The sequence below is a fragment of the Babylonia areolata genome, chromosome 2 (assembly GCF_041734735.1).
Source record: "Babylonia areolata isolate BAREFJ2019XMU chromosome 2, ASM4173473v1, whole genome shotgun sequence".
NCBI classification, from domain to species: domain Eukaryota; kingdom Metazoa; phylum Mollusca; class Gastropoda; order Neogastropoda; family Buccinidae; genus Babylonia; species Babylonia areolata.
In genome coordinates, this window is record NC_134877.1 from 7218822 (window position 1) to 7231431 (window position 12610).

The 12610-nt window shown below is 45.3% G+C and overlaps 1 protein-coding gene across 1 annotated transcript in view; it reads right to left on the reverse strand.

Moving 5' to 3' along the window:
- LOC143296009 (peroxisomal N(1)-acetyl-spermine/spermidine oxidase-like) overlaps positions 1-10271 on the reverse strand; it is a 41736-nt gene extending 31465 nt beyond the window's left edge. The window contains exons 1-5 of the mRNA XM_076607751.1: positions 10135-10271; positions 7551-7579; positions 6020-6145; positions 2929-2932; positions 1425-1573 (exon numbers count right to left, since the gene is read on the reverse strand). Of these exons, the coding sequence (XP_076463866.1) occupies positions 1425-1573; positions 2929-2932; positions 6020-6145; positions 7551-7579; positions 10135-10271 (445 nt within the window). The remainder of the gene's footprint in view (positions 1-1424; positions 1574-2928; positions 2933-6019; positions 6146-7550; positions 7580-10134) is intronic.
- Between the last annotated feature and the right edge of the window lie 2339 nt (positions 10272-12610).

Here is a 12610-nt window from a genome sequence, read left to right on the forward strand (position 1 = left end):
ATAAAAAGAAAATTAACAAAAAGCAAAATCTGTATTTACAATTTTATTAATTAAATAAACTGATTTACAGGCAACTGAGTCTGTGCCCATAACAGTCTGTGTCCATAACAGAAACCAAGTGAAGAAGAAGTAAAAAATCAACGGGCACCTGTTGCACAGGACAACGAATCATGAATTTGTAAGTGTCACGCATCTCTGCAGTTTTTCCGCATTAAAAACACACCAAAAAATAAATGAAATTAAATTAAATATTCATCAAATGTAGTTCATATTACGATAAAGCTATCTGCTACATAATTTTTGTAACTGCTAAATCATTCTGGGAGCAAACCCTTTTGTCTCAGGCACAATAAGCAGGGAGATCTCCTTTTATTTAACGCCTCGGCCTTTGGAAAAACAAACAACAAAAAAAAAAAAACAACAAAAAAAAACCGCGACTCATCAGTTCAAAAGAAGATTTCCTCCCCTTTCTGTCTAAGTTAAATGATCATGACACGTTGGGTCTAGTTAAAAAAAAAAAACGCCCCAACTCTCGCTACTATGTTCAGGCTATCATGTCCATGTCATTCTACGTGTATCCTCTACCTGATGTTGTGGTGAAAAAATGTTTTTAGTCACACTTCTTCTGAAGCCGACTGGACGCCTCGTCGGCGTCGGAGTTAACACTCCCACTTCCCCTCTGCCCGTTTTCAAACACCAACTTACCTCACAATGCAAAACTCACCATCACCTCCTCATGACTGGGCAGATGTATACATCGGTTCTTGTTGATTAGGCAGCCAAGTGATGTATCCCAAAGGAGGTCATTGAAAATAAACAACGCTCACTCTTTGATGCACCATTTGGGCTTAGCCCTTTATTTCTTTTTGAATCATACACAGCACTGATCAGATAACATCAAATGTTACAGAATCAACTATGATTTCTAAATAATAAACGAAATATGGCATACACAAAACTGAAGATATTTGATAGGCGCTGCAGTGAGTAAAACTTCACATTCTTGTAAAAAGTAGACTATCATATACACACCAGTATTACTGCAAGCACACAACAAATACAGACAGTTATTTCTGCAGGGACATGACATTATGGTCCTCGCTAGGGCAGTAGCAGTAGTTAGTATCCCCAGGGAACCAGTGAAAGACATCTGCTGGGTCGTATGGCTTCACCATTTTGTGTCCATTGCCCGCGCCCCGGGAGGAGACGGACACCAAGGCAGCTGGGTCTCGTCACTTTCCCTTCCTTTTTCAGGGGCGATAATACCAGCCGGTGTCGCGGCTGTCTTCAGAATATCCGGACTGCAGGTGTTGTCATAGTTCTGTCCAGGTACCTCGGAACAGGGTGGGTGACCACCATAGACACTAATATCTCATTCTAGTGTCAATGGTGGCCACGTTGTTGACACTAGTTGACGACGGTACCAGAAGTTTCCAGCACTGGTCCGCCGTTCCCGTGGTGGAGGCTGTGGCTACTGCCAGTGGGCTGCAGATGGGTAGGGCTGATGGTCTCTTTTGGTGGATGGGCGCATTGGTCTCCCCGCTCGCTGTTGGTGGGGATGAAGCGGTTGCTCCTGACAGGGCCAATGTTTGCTGGTTGAAATCTGCCACCAGTTTTTTCTGTGTTTTGACCAGTCTTTGAAACTCTTTCAACTCCAGAGCTAACCCACCCTGTGTCGGGACAAAGCTACCTTTGGTAAACAGTTTCGTTACCCTCTCATATGCCTCACTCATTAAGTCATCATCAATGACAAGCAAACGACGCTTCTGACCGTCCCATTTTTCTATTTTGGCTAGTCCTTCAATAAAAGTTACTCCTTTCAAATTTGTATTTGTATTTCTTTTTATCACAACAGATTTATCTCTGTAAAATTCAGGCTGCTCTTCCCAGGGAGAGCGCGTCGCTATGCTACAGCGCCCCCCCTCCCCCCCTATTTTGTGTTTCCAATCGAAGTGGATTTTTCTACAGAATTTTGCCTGGAACAACCCCTTTGTTGCCGTGGGTTCTTTTTCAAGCGCTAAGTGCATGCTGCACACAGGACATCGGTTTATTGTGTCATCCAAATGACTAGCGTCCAGACCACCACTCAAGGTCTAGTGAGGATGAGAAAATATCGGCGGCTGAGCCGTGATTCGAAACAGCGCGCTCAGATTCTCTTGCTTCTTAGGCGGACGCGTTACCTCTAGCCCATCTATAAATAACTGTCTATATTGCCATTCTCCATAACAACACACGATCTCATCAGGAGTTGGCGTCATTAGTTCATTGATGTGCTTCAAAAACCGAGTGACCCAAACAGTTTTTCCGCCTCCTGTTGGTCCTGCAATGAAAAATGTGAAGGGACGCTTCCACCTCGGATCCATAGTCTTTTCTGTATTGAATATCATCATCACCTTATTTTCATCTATGTGTTACGCGTATCATCAAAACCTATGCTCCTACTGCAGTAGCAAAAGTGAGGTCGAGGGTATACAGTACAGGTAGCCATGATTTCTCATACTGGTTTTCAGGAGCTTACCCATCTTATTATTATTATTATATTTTTTTTAGGAAGGACACCGTCTTATTTAAAGTTTTGGGAATAAAGTTTTCTACTGATACTAGCTGTATTGTCAGAATAAATTATGAAGATAAAATGTTGCAATGAAAATAATTCTAACTTCATGGAAGAAACGACAATCAATGGCTCCGTCATTAGTGCCAACGTAGATAGACACGGGATTATTCTGAAAGTCAGAGGGAGCATGGAGCATGACTTTTCTCTTCGTTGAATGTAGTTTGTTCAATGTCATTCATTGTGTTAAGTCTGCAAGGCAGTTTTGGCTGCGTGTGATCATGTTGTTGAGATCAGAAATGGAACCTGCTTGTAGCTGAGTGTCATCAGCGAATCTATCGTGTGACAGTGTGTTTATCCATCATGCCAGGTACACGTCTGACGGACACAACGAACAAAACAGGTCACATCACAGAACCCTGTGGGACCCCACTGATAGTGTCGAAAAGAAAAAAAATGACTTCGGTATGTGTTTGTGCCATCGCCGCATGTGAGTATGTGTGTGCGTGCCCGTGTGTGTGCGTTCATGCGTGTCATTGTGTGCGTCAATGTGTGTTTGCGCATGGGGTGCACAGGCATACGTGTTTTCGTGTGTGTGTGTGTGTGTGTGTGTGTGTGTGTGTGTGTGTGTGTGTGTGTGTGTGTGTGTGTGTGTGTGTGTGTGTGTGTGTGTGTGTGTGTGTGTGTGTGTGTGTGTGTGTGTGTGTGTGTGTGTGTGTGCGCGCCATTGCGCGCGCACGCTAGTTCCCACATTATGATGATGATGTCGACCACGACGACAGTGACGAAGATGATGATGTTAATGATGAGGGCGTGGAGAAAATGAGTATGATCCTGATTGTCTGTCAACAGCATTCAACAAATTTTATCTCTAACACCCCTCCAAATCATGTCACACCAAAAGTCATTGTTATTATCGTGATGCAATCATGCAGCAACCAGGCTGCGCCTCACTACCTAACCATAACGATACAAACCACGACTCCCATGGGTACTTGGCGTTTCTCTAAGTCCCGCAGTTCGCAACGCTGACTCTTCCATCATCAGTTTGTTTCAACCCACATTTCAGTGACCGCCGTGACCGTCACCTCCAACAAGGGGATAACTCCACCAGCCGCACCAGAAGCGAACAAGGCAGGTTATTTCCCTTGCTCCTACGTTCTTACTGAGTTACTTTCAGTTTTCGATCAACACTCTGGTTTCGATTTATGACCATCGCCATCTAAGGAACACGGAGATGGAAAGGGATCTGTGCAACACTGCACAGCCATCACCAGAACGACAGCATGTGAAAACGGACAGTGGGGTTGCTTGTTTCCATGTGGGGTGCTCGTGATTCACACCCAACAACACTGAATGCCACCTCGCGCTCTTCCAGCTGAACAGGACAGACCATTAGCATTTGTGGCTGAACAATCGCTTTTCTTGCATCTTAAGTTTGACATAATGTATTTTTGTCACATTGATTTAGTAGCTTGCTTGCAGTTTTGCCTCAGATCAAATCGGTGTGCCAACATCATTTGTACTCCCCACTGTGTGTGTGTGCGATGTGTGTGTGTGCGTGTGTGTGTGTGTGTGTGTGTGTGTGTGTGTGTGTGTGTGTGTGTGTGTGTGCGTGCGTGCGTGCGTGCGCGCGCGCATGTGTGTGAAACTGAAGCATATTCATTTTCTCTGGAAATACTTTGTATATCGACACCAGGTTTGGCTTTAAAATATGGAATATTCGTTTGTTTTTCACACAATATGATTTCATTGCCAATGCACTTCTGTAAAAGACACACAGATTATAAAGAAGCCAAAACATGTCCTCGGTCAGGTTACTGTTAAAAGCAGTCGTTTTAGCATTCATAATAAAAAATTAATAAGAACTTCTGCATAGTATGATGTTACATTGATGCATACATCTTCCAGGAGCAGCAAACGTTTGGTAAGTGATGGCACATCAATTTGAATACAACATGTGTTGTTGTTGTTGTTGTTTTCTACGGACCTCACCCATCTAAAATATTAGATTTTCAAATATGTCTCAAGGTACGTCCAGTGTGAAGGACCTACACTGTCTACATTCGCCCAGGTGGTCTTTGTCGGCAAGAGTAGCAGCGTCTCTTTATGCATATTCGTGATTAACACGCGGAGCATATTAGCACACATCGATAGTTACTGATAACATAGAACACATCTCTTGCTGTTCGTAATTGATATGACAAAAGTTAGCCAGTGTGAAACGACACGCACCATATTTACGGTCAGCCGTAACATGCAAGAATCAGAACAGGCCAACATTGACACCATTCCAGATGTTTGGGGTCTTATGAGAACGAAAAAAATCAGCATCATTATAAAACATTCTTGATATGTATCTGTCTGTAATTACACACACACACACACACACACACACACACACACACACACACACACACACACACACACACACACACACACACACAAATTTGCTGCCTTTTAATAATACAAGTTTTAAAGACATGAAGAGCCTACTGTTGTTGATATTTTTATATTTTACCAGTCTTGGTATTTACCTCAGTGCTTTCTGCAAGGAGCGGAGCCCAGGACACGAAGAGAATGTGAACCATCTGTTATATATATATATATATATATATATATATATATATATATATATATATATATATATATATATATATATATATATACATACATATATGTATATATATATATATACATACATATATGTATGTATATATATATATATATGTGTGTGTGTGTGTGTGTGTGTGTGTGTGTGTGTGTGTGTGTGTGTGTGTGTGTGTGTGTGTGTGTTGTACCTGATAAACCATTCTGGAATCAGACACCAAAGAACGTACATCAACATCAACTCAGAGCATAAACAAAATCGTTGTTTCTTCTTTGTTCCAAACTGAATGCTGTCCTGTGTACAAACTGATATACTAACATTACTATATCAATGTTTTACACATGTAAAATGTTGATCATCTGGGTTATAATGTGTGATATATTCTGCTTTTAAAACAAGCAGTTGAGACAAAGGATCCACAAAAAATAAACCATCAACAGGTTTCTGCTTAAAATGTTTCTTTGCTGCCTGACACATGAAACCACATGACTTCTTTCCAATGACACTGCACCCATGCAACATAAAATAGAATCAAATAAATAATAGGAACCATTCACACCTTCCATTTATACAGTAAACATGACAACATCAAAACAATACCATGAAACGATTTCACAGATATTTGGCAGGATATCCACATGGCGGTACAATTCTCTTTGCTGGTAACTAAAAAAAACAAATGTGACACCCGGAAGCAATGAGGGATGTCCTTTTAGTGGACCATAGTTCACACGTTCTGTTCATCTTGACCACTGTGTGACAGCTTCCCTGATGGCCACACTCCACCTCGTGACTCGACCTTGACCTGCAGCAATGATGACATCACTCAGTCCTTTGGCAAAACTTTGCCAAACTGTTTTTCTTCTCTGGAGCAGTCCAGTGCACCTGGAAGGTGACAGTTATCTTCCCGTCCTGGCACACTGTTTTCCACATAGGCAGAGGGCGCTGCTTCTGCAAAACTTTGACAACTGCCTTCAGAGCTGCAACAAAAATTAAACGTTTTATTTACACGACGAACAAAGAATGGTTTTGTTTCTTCTTTTCACCGTTGGGGAATGTGGATAGTAAATGTAAGGAACCCAGGGGAGAAACAGATATCACCTAACAAAAGCAGACACCGGCTGAAATAAGCAAAGAAATAATTCCGAATACACGAAATGTTCATTTTGGGTACTTTGAAAATCCTAACATGTTTCTTTGACAGACAGACGACAAAGGAACATTATTAGGCACACATTCATTACATTATCGTTCACCTGGGAATAGTATGCGGCTATATGTTTCAATCTGTTAGTTTTAGTTACAGTTTTTTTTTTCTCGGAAGCTTCACCTCGTTCGGACAAATCCATATCCGCTACATTACATCTGATATGCAGATGCCTGACTAGCAGCATAACCCAACGCACTTGGTCAGGCCTTGAATGTATGCATATATATGTGCGTATCTAACAGAATGGATTTCTTTTACAAAATTTTGCCAGACAACAACCCTTTTTGTTGTCGAGTGTCCCTTTACAGTGCGCTAGGTACGTGCTGCACACGGGACCTCTGATCGTCTCATCCCAATGACTGGATGCTGTTTGATTTTTCTTCAACTTGGGAGAAAGGTCGAAAGCGGGAGTGGAACCCAAACCCTCATGGACACTGTCGTACTGGCAGATGAACGTCTTCACCATTCTGCCACCTTCCTCCTCAGTTTGTAGGATTGCCTCATCTAAATATAAATATTTGAAAAATAACAACAAAAAACAAACAGAAAAAAAAACACACAAAAAAAACAGCAACAACCAAAAAACAAATATATCATTTTCTCGCTAATCTTTTTTTTTTTTTTTTTTTTTTTTTTTTTACTGCATCGGTGTTTTCATTCCACATCTGTGGAAAAGAATGCTGCCGATAATGTTACATTGATACGGGTGGGAGGTAGTGGGGGTGGGTGGGTGGGGAGTGTAGGAGGGTGGGGAGTTAAAATCCCAGTTCGTGCGGGACTGGAAACCATGGTCACTGGCTTCTTACCGATCACGTGACCGATCTTTCTGGTGTCACTGGCTTCTTACCGATCACGTGACTGATCTTTCTGGTGTCACTGGCTTCTTACCGATCACGTGACCGATCTTTCTGGTGTCACTGGCTTCTTACCGATCACGTGACCGATCTTTCTGGTGTCACTGGCTTCTTACCGATCACGTGACCGATCTTTCTGGTGTAACTGGCTTCTTACCGATCACGTGACCGATCTTTCTGGTGTAACTGGCTTCTTACCGATCACGTGACCGATCTTTCTGGTGTCACTGGCTTCTTACCGATCACGTGACCGATCTTTCTGGTGTCACTGGCTTCTTACCGATCACGTGACCGATCTTTCTGGTGTCACTGGCTTCTTACCGATCACGTGACCGATCTTTCTGGTGTCACTGTTGACAGTCCAACGAGACAGCTGCGTTCAGTCGCACTCTCCATATTTCCTGTCTTAAAAAGAGATCCTTCACATTATCCGCCCTAGTCCGGTGGAACTCCTTGCCATATGAATCAAAACCCTCCCGGCCCACTTCCATCTTTAAAACCAAGCTCAAGACTCGTCTGTATAAAACAGTGCGGGTGTGTGCTTGTTTCTGTGTGTGTTGTTGAGGTGACGTTTGGAGGGTTTTAGGATGGTGTGCATTTGTTGGGGCCATGTGATGAATGTGGTTGGTTTGAGTGTTCGGACTGGGTTGGGGTGTGGTGGTCTGTTTTTGGGTATAGTAATGTTGGGGCTGGGTGTTGTGATGTGAGATTCCATCATTTGGGTGTTGTATTTGATATGTAATTTACATATGTACTTTAGGTGTTTTTGATGTGCGTGATGCTTTTGTGTCTGCCCGGGCATGAATCAATGTTGGTGTTTAGTTTGATGTCTGTGCGGGGTTATGTGTCTGGAAGTTGACGTTTTGGTGTTTGAATGAATGTTTCGCATGTCGACTTTTACGTTATGCAGCACGGCTGGGAATTTTTAGTATGGAGGGGCGATGTATGCTTTACGTTATTCTTCTTCTTATTATAATTCTACTGCTACTACCAATACTACGCTGTTGTTGTTATATTGTGTAGGCATACATACATTTTTGTATGCTTTTATGTATGATTTACGTATAGTTTGATATGGACATTGCGTTTGATGTGTACTTTTGATACAATGTCTTGTCACAGCACGTCATGTTTGCTCACTTAGTTGGACCAGCCTGCATGTTTTGATGTGTGATAGTTTTTACTGGAAACATTGTATTGTAAAACAATTAGACTAAAATCATTCGCTAGGACGCTAAATAAACTTAGTAGTAGTAGTAGTAGTAGCAGTAGAAGTAGCAGTAGAAGTAGTATTTTCAACAGACGAATGAACCTCACAGAACAGCTGAGGCAGACACTGAACACCATGATCACTGTCGTTCTGCAGGAGACCTGACTGACGGTATAGCTTGTTCTGGCACGTGAAGAAAGTACAGCGTAAGCGTGAAAAGGTGTGTGTGTGTGTGTGTGGCGGGGGGTGGTGGGGGTTGTTTGTTTTTGTTTGTTTGTTTGTTTTTTGTTTGTTTGTTTTTTAAGCTGTGAAGAACTCAGTGCTTGCTGCAATCACGTTTCCAGCTAACGGTTCTGAGAGGGTCCCCACCCTCCGCCTGTCCACTGCTTTGCCGACGTCCTATCCACAGACGCAGCACCCAAGACCCGAGACCTGGACCAGAAAGACCATCAGAAAGAAGCCAAGTGGCAGAGATCTCTGCTTTCATTACTTTGGTGTGAGGGTGGGTGCCGATCATAACTTGTGGCCAGCGTACTCCGATCATAACTTGTGGCCAGCGTACTCCGATCATAACTTGTGGCCAGCGTACTCCGATCATAACTTGTGGCTAGCGTACTTCGATCATAACTTGTGGCCAACATGCCCCCGATCATAACTTGTGGCCAGCGTACTCCGATCATAACTTGTGGCCAGCGTACTCCGATCATAACTTGTGGCTAGCGTACTTCGATCATAACTTGTGGCCAACATGCCCCCGATCATAACTTGTGGCCAGCGTACCCCCGATCATAACTTGTGGCCAGCGTACCCCCGATCATAACTTGTAGCCAGCGTATCCCCGATCATAACTTGTGGCCAGCGTACCCCCGATCATAACTTGTGGCCAGCGTATCCCCGATCATAACTTGTAGCCAGCGTATCCCCGATTATAACTTGTGGCCAGCGTATCGCCGATAATAACTTGTGGCCAGCGTACCTCCGATCATAACTTGTAGCCAGCGTATCCCCGATCATAACTTGTGGCCAGCGTATCCCCGATCATAACTTGTGGCCAGCGTATCCCCGATCATAACTTGTGGCCAGCGTACCCCCGATCATAACTTGTAGCCAGCGTATCCCCGATCATAACTTGTGGCCAGCGTACCCCCGATCATAACTTGTAGCCAGCGTACCCCCAATCATAAGAAACGAGAGATCTAAAAGAAAACGGACAGATACCACTGAAGCCAAATTGCAGCCACAGTCAGTGCATGACAAACTCAACCTTCTCTTCCAAACTAAAGCACAAAGTGTCATGGATGTATCCGAGGTCGAAAATTACCTCATCATCACAAGAAGGAAAGACATCGGCAGTTTTTACATCACCCGCCCTTCCCACAGTGCCGAATGTCACTCAGACAATTATCTGAGTTACTGTGATGACAAAAAAAACAAACATCGCTCCAAACCGAAAAGGCTGCTTAGCTTTAATGTGGCAAACAACGCATGGTGAAAAGAACAACAGCCGCAAATTATCTGATGCAGATTTTCCTTCATTCTGTCTCAGAAAGCACAGAGGCAAAAATTATTGGCAGACGTTGTGTTCCACCACCTGCAAAATGGGGATGGATTTGGTCAAGAGGCAAATATAAAATGCAGACTGGAGATACTCCAGGCTTGCCATCACGGAGCCAAAACCGCTGGAAAAAGAGCTACGCTGCAGCCACAGCCTCTAAAAGTGCTAGGCTGCAGCCACAGCCTCTAAAAGTGCTAGGCTGCAGCCACAGCCTGACTGGCCCCTTGAGAGAAGTGGCACAATGGTTAGGACGCTCCTCTTCCAACACCGTGCCCATGAGGGCCTGGGTTCGAATCCACGTCCTATCTCCCAAGTTTGAATGGAAAATCAAACCGAGCGGCAAGTCATTCAGATGGGACGATAAACCGAGGTTCCATGTGTTGACACTGAAAAAGAACTGGTGGTAACATAAGTTGTCCTCTGGCACAGTTCTGTTGAAGCAATCTGCCATGATAGGTGATAGATGTGCTTGCCCTAAAGGCCTGACTAAGTGTGGCTGGTTATGCTGCTGGTCTGGAAACTGCCTGGCAGATTTTGCGTAGCGTATATGAATTTCTCCGAATGCAGTGACGCTTCCTTGAGAAGCTAAAACTGAAAACTCTTCCTCAGCAAACCACAAGCACGACCCGGGCACAGAGAACTATGTGTGTTGTGGGTCACCAAAGCCGAGGTCCAGTTGCTGGGAACTGCGCCGACAACTTCTGGCTGAAGCTCAGCTCAGACTTCAAAAAGGCCTTCGGGAATGCAGGAAAAATGTTTGAAGGAAACAGAAAAAGACTCTGCGGCAATGAAAACAGTTCCCCTCCAGTCTGAAACTGCTGAAGTCATAACTGATCACAAAAAAAAGACAACCCGAAACAAATCTACTACTCATTTTGGATAGTCTGGATAAAAAACCCTCCGATTCAGATATCGAGAAGGCAGCTGAGGCACCTGCAAGCACCAGGAAATGATTCTATGCCTCCGAAAGTCATCAGGACAGAAAAAACAACAACAACACTTTTTGCTGACCTACACGACCTCTCCGTCTCTGTTGGAGAGAATCTGGTGTCCTTCAGGTGTGCAGGATGTCGAACAGTAACCGTCTTCAAGAACAAAAGAAATAATAATAATGTGATGGCGGTGATCACAACCAAACCGTGAGAAAACTCCCCTGTGGATGTCGTGGGAAACGTCTTCGCTGGAGTCCTACTCTCCACACTACGTGTTAACTCAGAATCCCTGTGCCGCTTCAGATCAGACAGATACACAATAAAGATGGTGTTCTCAGCCACTAGCTGCAAGGGAAGTGAGATAAGGAGATCCCCAGGCATTGCTGACGTCTACAGGAGTGGAATGTTCAATATTCTAGAGGAAAAAAAACCTTTCTAAACTGCTCAGTTTGCTCATCTTTCATGAGCCCTACAGAAAATAGCTGTTTGTCGATGATGTCGCACTTTCCGCATCCAAGAAGACCGTCAGTGCGGACTGGCCGTGGTGTACGGTGATACGGGCCTGGCCACCAGCTTACAGAAGGCAGTCGTCACGTCACGGTGATACGGGCCTGGCCACCAGCTTACAGAAGGCAGTCGTCACGTCACGGTGATACGGGCCTGGCCACCAGCTTACAGAAGGCAGTCGTCACGTCACGGTGATAGGGGCCTGGCCACCAGCTTACAGAAGGCAGTCGTCACGTCACGGTGATAGGGGCCTGGCCACCAGCTTACAGAAGGCAGTCGTCACGTCACGGTGATAGGGGCCTGGCCACCAGCTTACAGAAGGCAGTCGTCACGTCACGGTGATAGGGGCCTGGCCACCAGCTTACAGAAGGCAGTCGTCACGTCACGGTGATACGGGCCTGGCCACCAGCTTACAGAAGTCAGTCGTCACGTCACGGTGATAGGGGCCTGGCCACCAGCTTACAGAAGGCAGTCGTCACGTCACGGTGATACGGGCCTGGCCACCAGCTTACAGAAGTCAGTCGTCACGTCACGGTGATAGGGGCCTGGCCACCAGCTTACAGAAGGCAGTCGTCACGTCACGGTGATAGGGGCCTGGCCACCAGCTTACAGAAGGCAGTCGTCACGTCACGGTGATACGGGCCTGGCCACCAGCTTACAGAAGGCAGTCGTCACGTCACGGTGATACGGGCCTGGCCACCAGCTTACAGAAGGCAGTCGTCACGTCACGGTGATACGGGCCTGGCCACCAGCTTACAGAAGGCAGTCGTCACGTCACGGTGATAGGGGCCTGGCCACCAGCTTACAGAAGGCAGTCGTCACGTCACGGTGATACGGGCCTGGCCACCAGCTTACAGAAGGCAGTCGTCACGTCACGGTGATACGGGCCTGGCCACCAGCTTACAGAAGGCAGTCGTCACGTCACGGTGATACGGGCCTGGCCACCAGCTTACAGAAGGCAGTCGTCACGTCACGGTGATAGGGGCCTGGCCACCAGCTTACAGAAGGCAGTCGTCACGTCACGGTGATAGGGGCCTGGCCACCAGCTTACAGAAGACAGTCGTCACGTCACGGTGATACGGGCCTGGCCACCAGCTTACAGAAGACAGTCGTCACGTCACGGTGATACGGGCCTGGCCACCAGCTTACAGAAGGCAGTCGTCACGTCACGGTGATA